General features: G+C 42.1%; 1 protein-coding gene across 8 annotated transcripts in view; it reads left to right on the forward strand.

The window, feature by feature from the left end:
• The window catches only part of YLPM1 (YLP motif containing 1), a 39,832-nt gene continuing 20,778 nt past the window's right edge, over window positions 1-19,054 (forward strand). For 2 of the 8 annotated variants that reach the window (XM_067296805.1, XM_067296806.1), the window contains exons 1-6: window positions 1-1,191; window positions 6,455-6,694; window positions 7,614-7,808; window positions 8,677-9,419; window positions 12,506-14,908; window positions 18,730-18,835. In XM_067296805.1, the coding sequence (XP_067152906.1) occupies window positions 148-1,191; window positions 6,455-6,694; window positions 7,614-7,808; window positions 8,677-9,419; window positions 12,506-14,908; window positions 18,730-18,835 (4,731 nt within the window). In that variant the 5' untranslated portion in view covers window positions 1-147. The remainder of the gene's footprint in view (window positions 1,192-6,454; window positions 6,695-7,613; window positions 7,809-8,676; window positions 9,420-12,505; window positions 14,909-18,729; window positions 18,836-19,054) is intronic. The other 6 variants (XM_067296803.1, XM_067296807.1, XM_067296804.1 and 3 more) reach the window with 5 other exon arrangements.

Below are 19,054 nucleotides of genomic sequence, written 5' to 3' on the forward strand. Positions count from 1 at the left end.
GCGCTCTAGCGCCCAGCCCGCGCCTCTACTGCCCTGGAGGGCTGGCGCGCCTCCCCGCGCAGGCGCCGTGGCCTGCACGCGCCGCCGCCGCCGCGGCCTGTGGACGCGCCGCGCCGCGCTTCGGTCCGGCCGCCCGCTGCCCCCGCCATGTACCCGGCCTGGGGCTTGTACGGGGCGGCGGGGCACTACCCGCCGCCACCCACCTCCATCCCGCCCCCGCCGCTGCCCATCCCGCCGCCCAGCGTGCCGCCTCCCGCCGTCCCGCCGATGCCGCTGCCCAGCTACCCGCCGCCGGGCCCCGCGCCCGCGGCCCCCGCCGCCGGGCCCGCCGCCGCCGGGCCGCCGCCGGCCGGCACCTCGGGCTTCCTCAGCCTGCAGGAGCAGCACCTGGCGCAGCTCCAGCAGCTCCAGCAGATGCACCAGAAGCAGCTGCAGTCCGTGCTGCTGGGGCCGCCGCCGCCGCCGGGGCCGCCGCCGCCCGGGCTGCCGCCGCCGCCGCTGCCCGGCTCCTTCGCCGAGTGGCAGCAGCAGCAGCAGCCGCCGCCGCCCGTGCCGCCGCCGGTGCGCAGCTACCAGAAGCAGTTCGCCCACCGCGAGCCGCCGCCGCCCGCCCGCAAGCCGCCCGCCGCCGCCCGGGAGCGCGACGGCCAGGAGGCGCCGCCGGGCCACGGCGAGTGGGGCGAGCCCGTGCCCTCGTCGCCGGTGCCCATGGACATGGAGCTGTCGTCGCCGCCGCAGTCGCCGCAGCCCGCCGCCCAGGCCTACCTGCCCCCCTCGCAGGCCTACCTGCCGCCGCCGCAGGCGGAGCCCTCCTACCTGCCGCCCTCCCAGCCGCCGCCGGCCGCGTCCCCGCCGCTGCAGCCCCCCTACGTGCCGCGGGCGCAGGCCTCCCAGCCGCCCCCCAACTTCTCGGAGCCGCCGCCCTCCTACCTGGAGCCGCCGCCGGCCGCCGCCGCCCAGCCCTACCTGCCGCCGGCCGCCGCCTACGCCGCGCACCCGCAGCCCTACCTGCTGCCCGCCCAGGCCTCCCCCTCGCAGCCGAAGTCATCGCAGCCCCACTTCGCTCCGTCGCAGACCTCCGTGGCCGCCCCCGCCCAGCAGGAGCCGGCGCCGAGCGCGGGCAAGGAGGCGGGCGCCGGCGCCGACCCGCACGGCGCCGCGCAGCCGGACCCCGCCACCATGACGCCCCAGGTGAGGGGCGGCCGCGCCCGGCGCCGCCCTGCGGGGCCCTGCCCGCCGGCCGCTTACGGGCGTTTTCGGTGGTAAAGGTGTTCGAGTGAGGACGAAACTAATGCACCGTGTTTGCCTAGCGCTTACGGGGTTTGGCCTGAGCTCTCACAAGCCCGGGAATGGCACAGATCACGCGAGGCTCCGTAAATGCTTTTTTGTCCTGTGGTGTTTATAGGGATGATAGGAATGGTCAGTTTTCAGGCACAGATGGCTTATTGGGAGAACCAGTGCAAGTCCTCGCTGAATTTGATTTTTTTGGTGAGTCGTTAGTCACTGGAGAACTGTTTTCCAAAGTGTAGCACGTAGGTGAACTGTGCTGAACTCTTCTTGTCTCCGTGGGGCCTTTTTAAAGATGCAACAGTTAGTTTGCATGTTGAATGTTACAGGATCAGCACCTCTTGTTTTCAGTAACTTCTTCCATTTACTTTTTCTCTTGTGATCATATTTCAGTTGTTTATCTACCTGATGATTGGTGTAGAATTGTGAACACTTTAATTTTACCAGACACAGGTAAAACTGCACAGGTGTTTCTACTGTAGTGTCTAGTTGCTTTTTACTTAGAGATTTTGGAAGTACATTTTGAGCTACCTGTGTTTGAGTTTGATCTTCTTGGGTAAACTTTTAAGGGGCTTTGAGGGAAATAGTCTGAAATGCTTTTGAGGTGAAAAATAAATTTTATATTGTTAACGCTAGGTGCTTTTATGTGTACACTAGGGCCAAAAGGTCTACAAATGTTCACATGCTTAACTTCCTGAATGTGAGTAGTTCCTCTGAACTTGATGTTACTGTTCATATTCATTAGGTTAGGGATAATCCAGGTGCTTAAGATAAAGCATGCACAGAAGCATGCATGTTGAGATCCTCAGCTGTACATACATACAGCTGATTCGGATGCCTTGAGGCTTTTGCATGATTTTGAGGTTGGCTTGTAGAGATCCAGCTGCAAGAACAAAGCTGAAGTGCATATTCTGAAAAGTTAATAGACTTTATTTTTATAAGTTTAAAATACATGTATTTTTGGCAGCTTGATCCTAGGATTCTGATTTGAAGCTAAGTTTGCAAAAATCCCATAGCATCATTTTGAAATCACAGACATTTTAAAGTGCTTAATCTCTGGGACACCTTTTAAATTATGTCCATACCATTATGCAAATGCATATGCAAATGTTATCTTTTTAAGTTTGCACCTTTCAGCTAATCACTCTCAACCAAAGTGGTGCTTTTAGTTAACAAACTTAATTTTGTAGGGGTTTTTGAGGTACGAGTTGATCTTTTACAGTGATAGCAATGGGACTCATTCATTTTTTTCGATGACAAAACCAAAAGTTTGAGAAATCTGAAGTAGAAAGTGATGTTAATTCAGTATTGAGGCTGCTTGCTGAATTCTTAAATTGTTAAACTCAAGATTAAACAATAAACTGTGATTCTACCCCTTTACAGATATTCATCATGAACTAGCCTGAAATTTCATGAATGTTCAGAATTTTTTATAGTATATAGTTGTTCCTCAACCATTCTCTTTTCCCCCGAATAATTACAATTAATGCATTAAAGTAATGCACACATAGAAGAAACAGAATACTAGCTGAAAAGCATCACCTAAGTTTACATCTTCTGGTTTATGAATGTTTATGCATACAACTTAAGTCGTTTGTTGACTCTCATGCTGATTTAGTGTTAGTTTAAAAGGCCTGTGGTACCTTGCTGGTGACATATTTGTTATAAAAGATTGATACAATTTTGTCTGCCTTTGGCTCTAATGAGAGACATGGTTTTGAGCAGCAGATCCTTACACAATAGGAACAGCAAAACCAAAGCTTAGTGATGCATTCTTACTAATGGGTTCAAAAGCTGAGTAGGGAAATACTGTAACTTCTGTAATTTTTAAGATGCTATTAAGTCTTTTTTTAAATTGATAATAGAGAGCAATTCTCTCTGTTCCCATCCCACAGTAACAGTGGCTGCAGCCAAACAGTTCACTGTTTTTGCCTCCTAACATAGAAGATATTATGCAATTTGCAAATAATTAATATTCCATTATTTCCCTTTCATGTCTAAAAATAATATATTGCTCTCTGCCATAACAGTATTGAGAATTTAGTGTAGTTTCTCATATGGGTATACAGTTAGAATAAAATTCTTGAGTTTCTCTACCATTAGATACAGTTTTTGATAAGTGCTGTTAAAATGCCTGTGGTATTCTGCATTTGATATTTGGGTACTGTATGCTGCTGTTTGTTTAGAGTAGTAAACAAATGTGTGGGTGGATGCATACTCATAAATATGTATTTATATATTTCTGTTAAAGCTATTTTAGCTTCACCACATCACACTTCAGCAGACTGCTGCACTTTTTAAAATCCTTTCTCTGTTTTGTAAAGGGTGCTAAACTTTTACTGTCTTCACTGGGCAAGGACCTGTTGTCCCCAAAAGTAGACCTTGTGTTACGGCCTAAGGTCACAGGAGTCAGTGCCGAAAAACTAGATCAAAATGAACTTAGGTGACCTTAGGCCGTAACACAGCAGCATTCTGTGCTGGCCTAGAGGGCCAGTACTGAGAGCTGGAACATACAGAGGCTTGCAGAACTGAATGGAGAGGCAGTAGAGGAAATTACATGTTGCTGTGATTTGAGTCTTTGTCTCATCTTGAATGAACTTTTAGCCACTGTAACGTGCACAGAACCCACTGTACTGAAATTCTCCAATGGATCTGATTTGCATGTTTCAGAGTTGTGTTTTTGGTGGTGTGTATTGTGGTCAGGAGCTGATAGTGCTGGGTTCCGTGTTTTCCGTATAATATGACAGGCATAGTCTCTTGGTCAATCAAAGACAGAGGAAGGCATGTATTGATGGTGATGTGTTCCCTAGATTTAAGGACTGTGATCCTTTGGACTCAAAGAATGACAATCATCTTGAGACCGGAAGCCCTCAGATAACTGCTCTTTTCACCATCAGGAGTCTCCTACACTAACACTTCTGTTTTGTTCAGACTAAGCTGTAGAAATCTACTTTTCTTACATTTCTCACGCTTTTCAGTTAGAAACTGCCATATATGTATTACTTACTTCATCTGCAGTGAAAAATACATGACAGGATATTATCAGTGTAAAGGTTTTTGTGTGAGCTACTGGTCATATGATTTTTAGCCCTTTATCCATTTGTTAGAATGAGGAGGAAACAAAAGGGATCTGTGGATGACGAGAATTTCATGGCAATAGAACAGGTGCTTCTCAGTCATTCATCTAGAAGAATAACATCCAGCACTGTCATGTTAAATTACCTTCCAATGCCTTTTGAAAGGGATCATTGAATCCGCTTTTGTAGAGCTGGGGATGTAAGCTCCTCCCTGATGTTGGACATGGAAGTAACAGTTATTACAGCATGTTGTTAGAGGTTTCTGAGAGATTCCATGCTGAAGTCTGAATGCACATCTTCCACCCAAAGCCATGAGAGCTTTTCTGAGTCATATCTGTCTTACAAAGACTCTTGGCAGAAGTTACTGCAGGATCAGCATAAAGTTAAGGAGTATAACCTCTCCTTTCATTCACCTCATCTCCAAGTTACAGTTTTGCAGAAGTATTTTTAAAAAATACAGTTGCATGTTAAATTATGTCTACTAGACTGTTACCACTAGAAACCATCACTCCCATTTTGAGCATGAGGTAAGCTTTTGGAGGAAGCTTACACTTCATATACTTTTAAACCTGTTTTAAGATAAATCGAATGGACCGAAACTGAAGTTTTGAGGAATCTCATCAGACAACATCTACCAATGTTGTTATTGCGCTTGCATTTTCAAGTATCCTCTTCTCTTGGTTTCCTTTCTGTTTTTGAATGGGCTTTTTATAGGTTTTTTCTTAACTGTACGTGGCTGTATGGAAAAGAACAGAGAGGATGTGAAAGATGTGGAGCAGTCACAGAATCTCAAAGTCTCTGGGATTGACATGAGAACATAAGAATGGTTAAACTGGATCAGACCAAATGTACAGCACTTCATCATCTTGTCTTTGACAGTGACTAACAGTGACTAAAAGCGGATGCCTAGAGAAGAGTTTAATAATCAAGTTTATAATGATACTTCCCCAGTATCCTCTAACAGTTTCTGTCTCAGGAACTGCCTTACTCACAACTGGTATCTTTATTTTTAATATCTGTCAGTGCATTTTTCTTCTGTGAGCCTATGCAGCCGCATCTTGAATGCACAGAATTTCAGCACTTGCAATGTTCTGTTGCAGGGAGTTCCGTAGCAGAAGACTCTGTTGGCTGAAGAGCTGCCTCCTGCTTGTTTTGAATCTCTCCCGTTAGTCTCATTTGATGCCTGATAGTTCTTGTAGTGAACCATAGGTTTCTACTCAGATCTCTTACTATGCACCATCCCACAAGTGTGGAGATACTCTTCCTTCTTTAGTCTTTTGTTCTTTATGTTGGTGGCAGCTCACACTTAGAATGGTTTGAAGTTACTATCATCTGCCAGAAGTACTCTTACTTCTAGCCTGAAATATTTAAAACTGAAAACTTGACCAGTTTCTTACATGGATAATTCTTTGGGCACAGCTGTATCTCTTCACCTTTTCAGCTGTTAAATTAAGTTAATCAGAATTCAGATCATAAATAACTCAAAATTTTCTGTTCGCTGACTGGGATTTTTTTTCCACAACCTCCCCCCCCCTCCCCCCCCCAAATCTCTCCATCACAGTTTCTCTACTGTCATTTTCACTCTACTTGATGTGTGTTATTCTCTGTTCATACTCTTTCTGGTTTTTGCACATATCTTCCTTTTTACTGCTCCCTTGTTTATACTTACTGCTCTCCATTTTTCCCTTCATTTCACCTAATTTAGTCTCATAATAAATACATGTGTGTTTAGGAATAAAAAGCACAAAAATTAATAATTGTGTTACCTATCACATGCTTCTAGTGATTTGGCTTATTATTAGCCATCTTTCTGCTTTTTGTTGTTGGTTTTGTTACCTGTAAGCTCTTTGGGATAGGAAGTAGGTTCTCCAGTGTGTACTATGCCTCACATAGTGGTGTCTGAATTTTGATTAGATCTTTTGACATTCATTGCAGTATTGATGATGATGAAGTGAGTTCTCCATCAAAACAGATTTAAACACTTCTCTGGAGTATGTTTCTTCTACATGATTCTAGTGACTATCTTGAATTGTTTTTCATGTCTTTTCCTGTGAAAGCTGTCTGTCTTAGAAAATTTCTGTTTATTGTAGGAACAGCAGCAATACTGGTATCAGCAACACCTGCTTAGCCTGCAGCAGAGGGCAAAAGCCCATGCTCAGGGACAGCAGCAAATGAAAGGTCCAGGGGTGGTGAAGGATGCATCTGAGCAGAGAAAGTCTGAAGAAGGGAAAATGAGTGCTTCAGCTCAGCAGTCTGAACCTCCTCCACTTAACGAGTCCCTGCCTCCAGCTTCCAAAGAAGAGTCTTCTCTTACATCCACTGAAACTCAGGTAGGCTTTGTGAAGAGATGCTGTTCCATATGTTATGCTAGCTGAGAAAACACAAAAAGCAGGAAAATAATTCCATCAGATTCTCATGTATACACTTTAATAATAACTAAATGTGGTAAAACAATCTAAAAGAACATTCATTATGTCTGCACTGATTAAAAATAATATATACTGCTCACATGTAGACCTATATAGTCATCCACACGTGCACCGAGCTTGGCTCACACTTTCCCCAGCATTATCATCTTTGACTACGAGAAATGCATTGTAGATTATGAAGTGCAAAATCAAGCATTCAGTAGCCAAGGAATGCTGTATTTTAGACACCATTTTTTTTTCTTCCCTGGCAGTCTCTTAATTCTGTCTCCTCTTCTTTCTGTGTATTATAATTTGTCTGAAAGTCAAGAACTTGCACAGAATATTTTTTGTCAGTGTGCTTAATGACAGTTGCAACATAGTGGATGGAGCTCATAGACTCTGATGTTTAAACAGGTTACTGTATAGTGATAGTTTACCCTGCAGAATGTGCTCCACTAACAGTGTGCAGCTTCCTACCATGTGGCAAAAATGATGCACTTGGAAGTACTTTACCTCATCATGAAAAAGTGCAGCTTTCTTGTTACATTTGCTGTGGGCAATAACAGAACAGCAGATCTGCAGTGATCTCTTACATACAGAAGCTACCTACAGGTATGAAAGTCCTAATTCCCGTCAGCCTAACCTTTAGATCAGACTATTCTTATTAAGAATAAATGAAACAAAAATCAACCTTCCAGCAGTTTTAGGTGGCCAGAACACTGAAATACAGAGTGACAGAGTAATGAACACTCAAAGTTCCTGCAAACTGAGTAGTGACCAAGCATTTTCTCTTCTGACAGAAGGGGCTTTCTCTTTTTATAGTATTTGCCTTTTTCCCTAGCTCAATATTGAACCTCCTGATGACCCTGAGGAAGATTTGAGATTGCAGCAGTTGCAAGCAGCAGCAGCTCAATGGCAGCAGCATCCCCATCACCGAGTTGGATTTCAGTATCAGAGAATAATGCAGAAGCATGCTCAGCTGCAGCAGATAGTACAACAGTATCAACAGATTATGCAACAGCCTCCACATTTACAGGTGAACCACTGAGGAGATAGTATTTGATATACTTCTTGGATGAGCTAACACTCATGATCTGCTGAAAAATAAGTAGCTGAATAATTTGTCATGGTTGGCTCGTTTGTCTAGCTACTTTTTATGCATGGGCAGGAGTCTGTATCCCCTTTTCCTACTCTTGCTCAACTTCAAAACAAAAAAAAATTGAGAGCCAGTGGGTGAAGCTTCAATAGGATGAGAAATATAAGACTGTGCTTGGCATAAGATTTTCAGATATATCTGGATGATATAGGAACAAGCTGAGTGGCTCAATATGCACACAATATTGAATTTGCTCAGCTTTGAACATTTTACTGCTGGAGAAATAGTTCACAAAAAAGGTCAAGTAATCAGATGATTGCATGGAGTAAGTGGGTAAAGTGCCCTTTTTTACAACATCATGTAGTACAAAAATAATTATATGTAATGATGATAAAGTAAACATAGTTGTCAAAAATCTCCACTTAAAATAAGGAAGTCACTGTCACACATTATTTTTGATGCAAATGATCAGCAAGAATTAAAAAAATGTCTTAAGAACAAGCTTAGATAATTATATAACTATTAACAATCTTTAAGTGTTTAATTAGAAGTTGATTGCTGCTCTGGTTCTGTAAGTTGGTATTAGATAGTTGAGTCAGCTTTTTCTGGTTTGGGGGAATCTGTATGTTAAGTATTTCTTTGTAGCTTGGGCTGTTCCCTTATTTTAAAAAAATCTGTTAGGATAATCCCTAAAAATCTCAGATTAGATCAAGCCTGTGGGATATTAGTACCTGTATCTACACGTAATGAAAGACATTCCCTGCTTGAAAGAGACTTCACTGAACAAATTCCCACCTTTTTATTGCAGACAATGTCAGTGGACATGCAGCTGCGACATTATGAGGCACAGCAGAAACAGTTCCAGCAGCTTCATAAAGATTGGGAGCGATCAATGAACCAACAATGGCAGCATCAGCTTCAAACCTACCCTCACAAAGACCAGCTTCAGGAATATGAAAAACAATGGAAAGCATGGGATGAACAGATGAAGGTGACTCAGTCGCATCTGCAGGAGAAAGTGAACTCACTCCAAAACCTGAAGACTCAGTACCCTGCAAATGTTTCACTGCCACCTCCATTTGTTCCATATTCTCAAACTGCTCAAGGTGGCATTCCTATTATGCCTCCGACTTTACCTTCAACTACACCTCCACTGGTCCCCCCACCTCTCTCTTCTGGGCCTCAGTTGTCTAACTCCTCTGTCCCTTCAGGATCCAGTTCTCAAGGCAGTCAATCTACTGAGACACCAAGGCCAGCTCTGCTTCCCACCCCTGGTACCTATGCATCAAAAATAGCTAGTTCACCTGTATTTTCATCTTACCATTCTCAAGTAAGTTCATCTTTTGGCTCTTCAGACCATGGAAAGTCTCAAGTTCACCTTAGTAAACAAACTGTCTCTATTTCATCTGAGCAAGGATCTGGGGAACTGAAAGCCCCTTCTGCAGTGTCTTCAACACATGCACCTACCATGCAGGATAAACCAGTGAGATCAGGTGGATTGCTTCCAGATCCTCCCAGAGGAGCACGTTTTGAAGGCCCCAGAGGTCCTAGGTAAGGGTGTTTTTGTTTTGTTGATTTATACACATTCCAGGCTAGAAGCCTTTCAGTGATGCATTAAGCAATTAGACATCTGTCTCGTTCTCAAATCTTCCTGGTGCTGTGTAAAATGCATTTGTTTCATTGAGGTTTTATTTTAAAGGTGTGTATGCCATGGTCTGTATTTATCTTATTAAAGCAAAGATAGATAAATAGATGTCTTTCATTTGAGCATTACCTAGGATAGATCACATTCTTTTTCTAGTAAAATGGTTAGGCACAATGCTCCCTTTTCATTCCCAGAGACATAATATCCTTTTTGTGACAAGAGGAAAGATGCTATAAATATATTTGATAGGTCTTTATTGTCTTTAGCTTAAAGATAATAACTCATACTTTGAAAGAATGATCCTATATGAGAAGCTATCTAAATCTAAATTTCCAATGATTTGTCTGTGATACTTGGAACATAATTTAGGAACCTCTAAAGCAAAAAATGTTAGAGGATTATTTATAAGGCATTACTACAACATTTGCCTGTTGTAGGCATATGATAACACTTTAACATAGGCATGCTGAAAGAGATTCAGGAAAGTATTCAGCTGAATATATACCTGAATATACTAATGTATCTAATTACCAGCAAATTGGGTGATATTTGCATTTAAAAAAAAAAAAATTATTCTTGGCTTGTAATCCAGCATTGTTGTTGCAGAAGGATGTGACAGGAATTGGAAAATTCAGAGCTGTGTATTTTTTCATTAATTTCTTATACTATGAGAGAGTTCTGCAGCTGTGTGTGACTGTCTTATTCAGCATACTTTTCTAAGTGACTTCCTGATAAGAGGGAGCTAGTGCTTGTCTTAAGTAGAAATCAATGATTTTCTACATAGCATTGCTTAGCATTCAAATAATTATCAACGAGAGAAAGGAAAAAAATGAAGAGTTGAGCCTTAGCCTTATGTTAGAATTCTTTGCCATTTGGGTGGTTTTATTACATCATGTTGGTCTTGATTTTGAAGGTTACAGTCTCCACCTTTCTGGAAAGATAGAGGTTTATTCAAATTTAAATCTCTGTTTTATCTGCTGGGTGGCCTGCTAGCTTAATGTAAAGCTACTCTAAAAGCCAGCGTTTTATGTGGCTTTATATCTGCTATATGGTTTAATCCAAGATCGTGCTTTTAGAATTTTTTTTTTTCATGCTTGACACAATACCAGGCTGCAAAAACCAACATCTAGTTCTGTCCGATCAAGACTGGTTGATGTGATGCACATTGGTTCAAAAAAAACATTGTTGTTCCATTAAATTATTTCTATATTTCACGCTCTGCTAGATTTTACAGTCATGTTTTCATGTTGTTTTATTTCTCTTCTCTTTGCTTCCAAAGTGATGCTTAGTGAATAATAATTCATGAATTGCTACTAATGTAAATGAATCTGTTATAACTTGGAATAATTTCTTATCTCCCCATGGTTTAAAAAAATGTTGTTTCTGATCCTGATGATTTTTCTGATGTACAGTTCTGAAACAGACTGTATTTATGATTTGCTACTGCATGTCTTTTATGTGTGTTGGTTTAGAGCTCTATATTTTGTGACCATAGGCTATGGACAATCAAAAATTCATAGAAAGTGCATGCAATAGCTTTAGTTTTGAGCATGCTTACAGTATTTAATTAACACCGGTACATTCCTGTATTTTGGTTGCATGACAAGACTAAAGCTTTATCAAAGCCTTCCCGAACATCAATTTACTGTTTGTTCTCAATATAGGTATTATAAAACAGAGCCCTAATGAATTTTTAATTGAACTTTGGAAATTTTAACGTTAAGTGTGTTACCTGGTACCATGTCAGCTAAGAAGTCCCAGGTAATGATTAGACATATAAAAAGATGCTCCCTCACCCCTTTTTAGTAATTAACACTTCCCAAGAAGCTCTAAAAAATCCGCTTAAGCTAATTTTCTATGTTTCAGGGGTGAAGTGCATCTTATAGTATCCAACCTTTTCTCGTACCTGTTCCTTCCATGCAAAAGTTGATCCTGCAAACATAATTAAAAAAAAAATAAGACGTCATACCACTGTACTTTGTAATTTCTTCTATTTCCTCCTATTCTTCTCGCCTTCTCTCCCTCATTCCAAATAAAGGCAATTTGGTTATTAAAAAAAAAAAAAAGTGCTTTCTACTTTGTGTTGAAGTGTTAACATATTAGAATTATTAAAACTCTTTGAGGTTGTGTAAGTGATCTCCTCATTTGGTGAAATATTCTCTAAACCAGAAAATTCTGCAACGAGTCAACCAGTTTTGGTAACTAAGCAATAATGAATCAATATCCAGTAAGACTCAATTGTGAGTCCTAAACATCCAAGCAGTTTGACTTCAGGCATAAGTTCTGTATTTGGAATAAAATGAATTTGATTCTTTCTAGTCTATTATGTAAATAAGTATTTGAACCAATGCTGAAAAACTGGATTTTTAACTAGATGGGCCTTGTTAAATATGATTGCATGAATTATTCTTTATGCTGTTTTACCTGGCCTATTTCACATATTCAAGTCATAATAGTTATAGATGCTCTCAGAAGGAATTCAAGAAGTGTTGCAATAAAATATATTTGTTTTCGGTATATCCTCTTGTATAGATCTGGGCAATATCATCGTTTGCTGCACTTTCTGAAAGGACTGTATTTATAGATTTTCTATGTTGTGTTCATCATTGTAGTTAAGTAGGCTTGTTGAACAATATCAAAACAGAAGTTTAACAGAAGTTGTTGAGTTCAACAAAAGTTTTGTAAAAACAAAAGTTGAATGTCTTTTTCAAATCAATTTGCTAGCTGTCCTTATAAGTCAAGTTTCAATCCTGAGATATTTAAACCAAGTTTCTTTTTTAGGGTTGCCTAGTCCACAAGGGGCTTAAACTGTTCTTCGTTGGGCAGTGTTGAATTGACAACCATGTCTCTGTGCTTCTGCACTGGTTCAGTAGGGTTTGATCCTAAGGCACATTAGGATATAAAAGCGATTTTCAAGAATGAAGCTGCCTTTTGGAGGATTTTTTTTTTTTAGATGCTCATCTGACTAAAATTACCATTATTTCACGTGTAGGTTTGACGGACCTCGAGGAAGAGGATATGATAAATTTGAAGGCTCAAGACAGAGAGGGCCTCGTTTTGACTCCCAGCGCTCAGAAGGGTACAGGTCACGTTTTGACCGACAGAATGCAGACGGACATTCTTCAAGTAGGTGGGGGACTATCCCACGAGGACCAGCAGCACAATTTTATACTTCCCCAAATACATCACATCCACATGGGTCCCGACCTAGTGGTCCACGGTGGAGAGGACCCAGGCCTCCTTTGGGACAGCAGCATTCACAAGCAGACTCACGATCAGAAAACAAAGAGCCTTTCACAGACATAGCTGGCAATCAGCAGACTCTGAATAGAACTCAGTCTATGCCTGAAGCAAAAGGTGCAGGTTCTGTTGAGCCCAGTGAGGACCTGACCAACACTGAACAGGAACCATCCAAAGCTGAAGTCAAAGAAACTATTTCAGACCCTCCTAAAAAGTGGACATGGAGTTCACATGATCCTAATCAACAAGTAGAAGAGTCCACAGCGACTACTCCACCTATTCAGAGCCAGAAACCAACATCCCTTTCTAATAATCCTGTAGCTTTGCAGTCGGGTATTACAAGAACAGGAGGTGCGGTAACCCCTGTAACAGGAAATCAGGATTTGAATTCCACAGACAGTCAGTTGCTTGCTTCAGATAGTAATCAGGGCCTACCTGGACCAGAAAGCAGAGGGAAAGGGCCATTTATGCATGAAGATAGAGGCAAGGGACCAGTAGGCAGAGGAAGGGGACAGGGCAGACTGGATGATGGCCGTGGCAGAGGGCACGGAGATGGCCGTGGCTGGGGAATGGGCCGTGGCAGGGGGATGGGCGGCCGAGGGATGGGAAGGATGGATGGTGGCCGGGGAATGGGAAGGATGGATGGTGGCTGGGGAATGGGCAGGATGGATGATGGCCGTGGCAGGGGAATGGGCAGGATGGACGATGGCCGTGGCAGAGGATATATATACAGAAGCAGAGGACAGGCTAGACATGCATCTATCCGTGGCAGGGGGATGTTCAGGAGAGCAGGCAGCAGGGAGAGGATGCCAGATAGGAGGTCGGGCAGCAGGGAGAGGATGCCAGATGGACGGTCAGGCAGCCGAGAGAGGGGACTGGTTGGACGGTCAGATAGCCGGGAGAGGGTTATGTCTAGCCGAGACAGAGAGCTAGCTGGGCGGACAGGCAGCCGGGACAGGGGACGGGCAGGCAGCCGGGAAAGAGGCCCCATCCGGCGGGCGGGTAGTCGGGAGAGGGAGCCCATCCGGCGGGCGGGTAGTCGGGAGAGGGAGCCCATCCGGCGGGCGGGTAGTCGGGAGAGGGAGCCCATCCGGCGGGCGGGTAGCCGGGAGAGGGGCCCTGTCAGGCGGGCAGGTAGTCGGGAGAGGGGCCCTGTCAGGCGGGCAGGTAGCCGGGAGAGGGGCCCTGTCAGGCGGGCAGGTAGCCGGGAGAGGGAAGGAGGTAGGTCTGAAACAGGCAATACAGATAAACCGATTCACCTAGGAGACGATTCAGACAAATTGCCTCCATACCATCGAGATGAGACGCTTAGGGATCCTTGGAGTCATGAAGATGAGAGAATGCAGGAGGAATTTCCTTTAGATAGTCGAGACGCCCCTCCTTTGGAGCGTGAACGATCAGATGATTGGGAAAGAGAACGATACTGGAGAGAGCACAACTCTGATTATCATGATGATTCTGTAGATCCCTATGATAGAGATGACAGGTTACCATCCCACCATTCATTGCCACCGCTATCTCCTCTACCGCCACTACCTCCTTTATCATCTGATCATGACAGACGAGATTCATGGTGGGATGACTGGGAAAGGCCAAGGGAACGGGAACTAGATAGAGATCTGGACAGGACTGGAAGATCCTCAGATATTTATGATCAAGATTTAGACAGAGAATGGGACAGAGACTGGGACATGAGACCTATGGATGATAGAGAAATGGGGAACCGTGACCTGGATATCCCCCCTCTACCACCTTTGCCACCTCTTCCACCTCTGGACAGATACCGTGAAGATAGGTGGAGGGAGGATAGGGACAGGGATCATTATGACAGAGACCTCCGAGATAGGGGGGAGCTAAGGATTCGAGAGTATCCAGAGAGGTATGACACATGGCGGGAGAAGCAAGACTACCTTCCTGAAAGGGCTGATTGGGAGAGGGAACGATTGTCTGATAGATGGTATCCAGATGATATAGACAGACTACGACCTTTGGATGATCAGCTAGAGTCATCCCTTCCTCCACCTTCACATTCCTCTGATATGCTGGGAACAGATTCAAACCTGGACTCTGAACAGTCACTGGGAGGAGTGATGGTCCTTAGCCAAAGACAGCATGAGATAATTCTGAAGGCTGCCCAGGAGCTCAAAATGCTTCGGTGAGTTGCCTAATCCTGTCACTTTTGGGGGAATAAAAATTGCTAAGTAGGTTTATTTTCTTTTCTTTATCCATTTTGATAATTGCTACATTTATTTTAGAGTTTTGAGCTGGTATACTTTGGTTGTATGGTATTGTGTGGGGGACAGTAATTTCCTTCTGGACATCTTTGTGATAAATGTTTGTTATGATGCATTAGTATGTTGTAATGAGTTGACTCTTGTGTTTCTGACCTATCTTCCTCTTTCCTTCCAATGAAAATTAAATATTCTGTTTGACTAGGAGTAGGTAAACTTTGATGTCCCAAACTTTCCTTGGGATTGTGAATCCTGCCTACAGTTTCAGCTGTTACGTTGGCAAGTCAGTCATATCGTAGCTTTAACCAGCCCTTTAGGCAATTTGGATCACAGAATCACAGAATGGTTGAGGTTGGAAGGGACCTCTGGAGATCATCTGGTCCAAATGGGGATGTGAATGAAGTTTTCAAAGTCTTTTCATGAATGAGCTGCCTTTGAGATTCAGAGCATTATTTTTAATTGTTGGCTCTCTCCTCTTCATGCCTTTCTCAGAGAACATGATACACATTTATAGGTATTCTCTTGTTTTATTATATTTCACATATAAAAATTACCAATTTTAAAGCTCTTTTGTTAAAAAATATTCTGATTTTATATCAAAAGCTTATGTGAAGATTTTGACGTTTGATATAACACTGGGTCCCTGTAGGGAAGCACACATTACATATTAGTAGAACAAATGACTAATGTGGAATAAGGCACTTAGACTAAGACACCTTTCACCACAAATATGTTTCCATTTCCAGGAGTTCATTGTGTCTCACCTACTCAGATATTTTTCTAAGCCTGAAAATAATGTTCACTGTTTTATTGGAAAGAAAAATTGTGCTGATTTACTCTTGTAAAATTCATGACCTTAGCAAGCTTTGGAACCTCCATTTTGGACATTTATCTAGTAATGGGAATTGCAAGTTAGATGCCACGAGAGCCTGTTGCCTGGTGCTTCTGATGCTCATGCTCCTGAAGTATGTTCTTTTCCCCCTCAGCAACTGTTCTGTTAAATATTTAAAGTAGAGCTATCAGAACAGTGTGATGCTTCTGTGGAGATGATACACCTTTCCTAATTCATTCCTTGGTTTACCCACTCATGGCTTTTTTTTTTTTTTTTTTTTTTTTTTTTTTTTTTTTTGGCCACAGCATCATAATAGGAGCTCATGTGGAACTAGTTATTTGGAGGATCTCCATCAATGCTTCTGTGGATGGACTTTTTTCCTTAACTAAGGAAGTAGTGGCCCCATTCCCCATAGGCCATTCCACATTTGTTACTTCTCAAGAATAGATCTTTCTGTATCACCTGGCTAATCTTTTCATTATCCTCGGAAGAGCTTGCTGATAATTGCTTTTTAATACTTATATGTTAAGATTTACAGTAAGCTGGTTCTTTCACAAAATGGGATCTATTTGATTTTTGTATACTGTTTACTCTTTAATTAAACCAGCTTTGGTTGGTTGTTTTTTTACAAATGCCCCTCATTTGAACTCTGGCATCCTGAGTGAATAATTTTGTCAAGTTTGATGAATCATAATAGTGGTTATAGACAGCCAGGAGGATATGAATGCAAAGCAAACTTAGAATGCAAGAGTTCACCAATACCTCATTTTAAAAAGCAGCTACTAGGCTTTCTAGAGCTTTAGTAGATGTTTAAATGGATATTCTATTATTTATTTTGAAAGAATTATCAGCAGTGTCCTAGGGCACAGTAAACTGAGAAATATAAGAAGGAAGAGAGCACATACTTTCTAACCAGGTGTTTTCTTTGTGATCTGATGCATGGGTATAGGTGCATTAAATGTATTCATAAGAAGACTGGAAAGATAATTTTCTTGCACTACTTTCAGTAAATGAGATATTTCAGGGGATATTGTAAAGAAGAGAGGAAGCACCCCAGAGACAGAGGTTCATATGGTTCAACCTATTCTTGAGTTATTGAGAGACAGCTAAGGATTGGTACCTAGAAAAGACAGGGTTTTAATTTCATAAGCAAGGTGTTTATGCTAAAATAATGGTTAATTATAGTGAATGTTTACAGTTGGCATTACATTTACATTTAACCATGCTGAAAGGTGCAGAGACATCTTTTTAAAACTTTTGTTTTCAGACATAAGAAAATTAAGCATCTATTCCGTATGGAAGGTCTTAATTGCACACAAGTGCAAGAAAAGTAATTTTAAAAAGGGAATGGAGAACTGTTATTCTGAAGAATTAGGCTGTAATTAGGTTAATTCAGCAGGTGTTAGTAACCTGTTAGTAGCAGTGAAACCTGTGTTATAAAGCAGTATTTGCCAAATGCTTTGGATAACAGATCATTTTCAGCTTCCTGACTTGTGAGTCCTCAGGTTGCCAGGCGTATGTTTTACTGTTTAATGTGATTGACTGCAGCCAACACAACAAAGTGGACTATAGTTTGGGAATCACTGCCTAAATGAATAATTTATTAAGGGCTGAAATATTTAAACATAGAAACTGAAACATTTTATATATGAAAGTAGATATATAAACCTCTTCCTAAGTCGTGTGAAAAGGGGAAATATATACATGAGATTATTGAATATTTTTTCTCTGATTTTAAACTTAATGTGAGGAGAGCAGTCTTTTAAAACTGGTTAAACTAACACTTCTTATCAGGTTCTTGTAAGTGGCTGACCCCAGTCTGAACAGCAGGAACAACTTGAAAATAAGGAAACTACTTACAGTTTTTTTGAGCCAAGAGTCATACCAGTAATCCAGTGCATAACTACTTTCATCTCAAACTATAAAGCCTTCATCTGGCTTTGCTTTTATTGTACATAAGGCAGCATACTCTGAGCTGCACAGTGTTCTGGATTTATTGTCTATCTTTACACCAAAGCCAGGTGTAAAGAAGACCATATAGAAGAATGTTCACAATTGCATTGTTTACTCTTTGTGCTAATGGGGCACTTGGGATTCTTATCTGTGAGCTGAGTTCCCACTGCATTAAGCACTGGACAGATGCACTGCTAGTCAGAATGGTCTCTGTTGTGCCTAGTACAGAGAGGTCCCATTCTTAGTTTTCTTTAGGAACTACTTCAATATGCACAATTAATATGAACAGAGAGATAGCAGCAATAACAAATAGATGCAAAGGTGCTATCAAAGAACTGAAAGGAAGGGAAGTCATATTGAACAGAATTTTGTAATCTGGTGATTTTACTATTCACTGCTGGTCCTGGTCTCTGCTCCATAGACTATGTATGGGTTGTATATTAAATAGTATTTTGGTTTACAAAACAACCAAACAAAAGCTAACATCAGTGCTTTGTTTTTAAATGTCAGAATCTATGTTGTGCTTTATGTTGGCCTCAATATTGTCGGCATGTAACCCAGGTCAAGTCACTGAGAGCACTTAGGCACACATCTCCATTGGCCTTCTGGATTGCAGGGGGTTTTGACAGAAGCTAGAAACCCAGCTTTGCTCTTTACTGTCAAAGTGGAGTGGTTCTGGCCAAGCACAAAAGGAGAGCTAAGTGTCACAAAGAAACTTTATGATCAAAAAAGGAGACAGCTACTATATTAAATACCTCCATGCTTAGGTGGGTGCAAACCCCAGGGATTTCCGAATCATGGTGTGACCATATAGAGGCTGCCTATATCCTTTTCTTCCTTGGGCTTGGCCCTTAACACTACTGTAATATGTTGTTTTCACTGTGAATGTTGATTTCTTTAATCTTTTGAGTTTTCATTTAAGCTACACACTGATAACACTTCCTTGTGATTCATGTTCAGAGAGCAAAAAGAACAGCTACAGAAGTTGAAAGAGTTTGACCCTGACATTTCAACACAGGACTCTCCTCGATCACAGAACACAAGCACAAGGCCAGGTGCCTTTCAGGTAAATTAATCTTATGTTAAATTAATAACATGCTGGTAGTATTACTGTTAATGTGTATCTCAGATCAGTTCTGCACTCTATGATATTTTCCAGGTCCAAAGAATGAAACTAAGCAAAGTGACTAGGAACCAGTAAAAATCCTACTTAGAACTTAGTCAAACCTCACAGAAGTGTACTTTGATAAACCACAAACATATGGAAATTTTTTTTATATTTGGA

This window comes from Apteryx mantelli, chromosome 4, assembly GCF_036417845.1.
Source record: "Apteryx mantelli isolate bAptMan1 chromosome 4, bAptMan1.hap1, whole genome shotgun sequence".
In the NCBI taxonomy this organism is placed as follows: Eukaryota; Metazoa; Chordata; class Aves; order Apterygiformes; family Apterygidae; genus Apteryx; species Apteryx mantelli.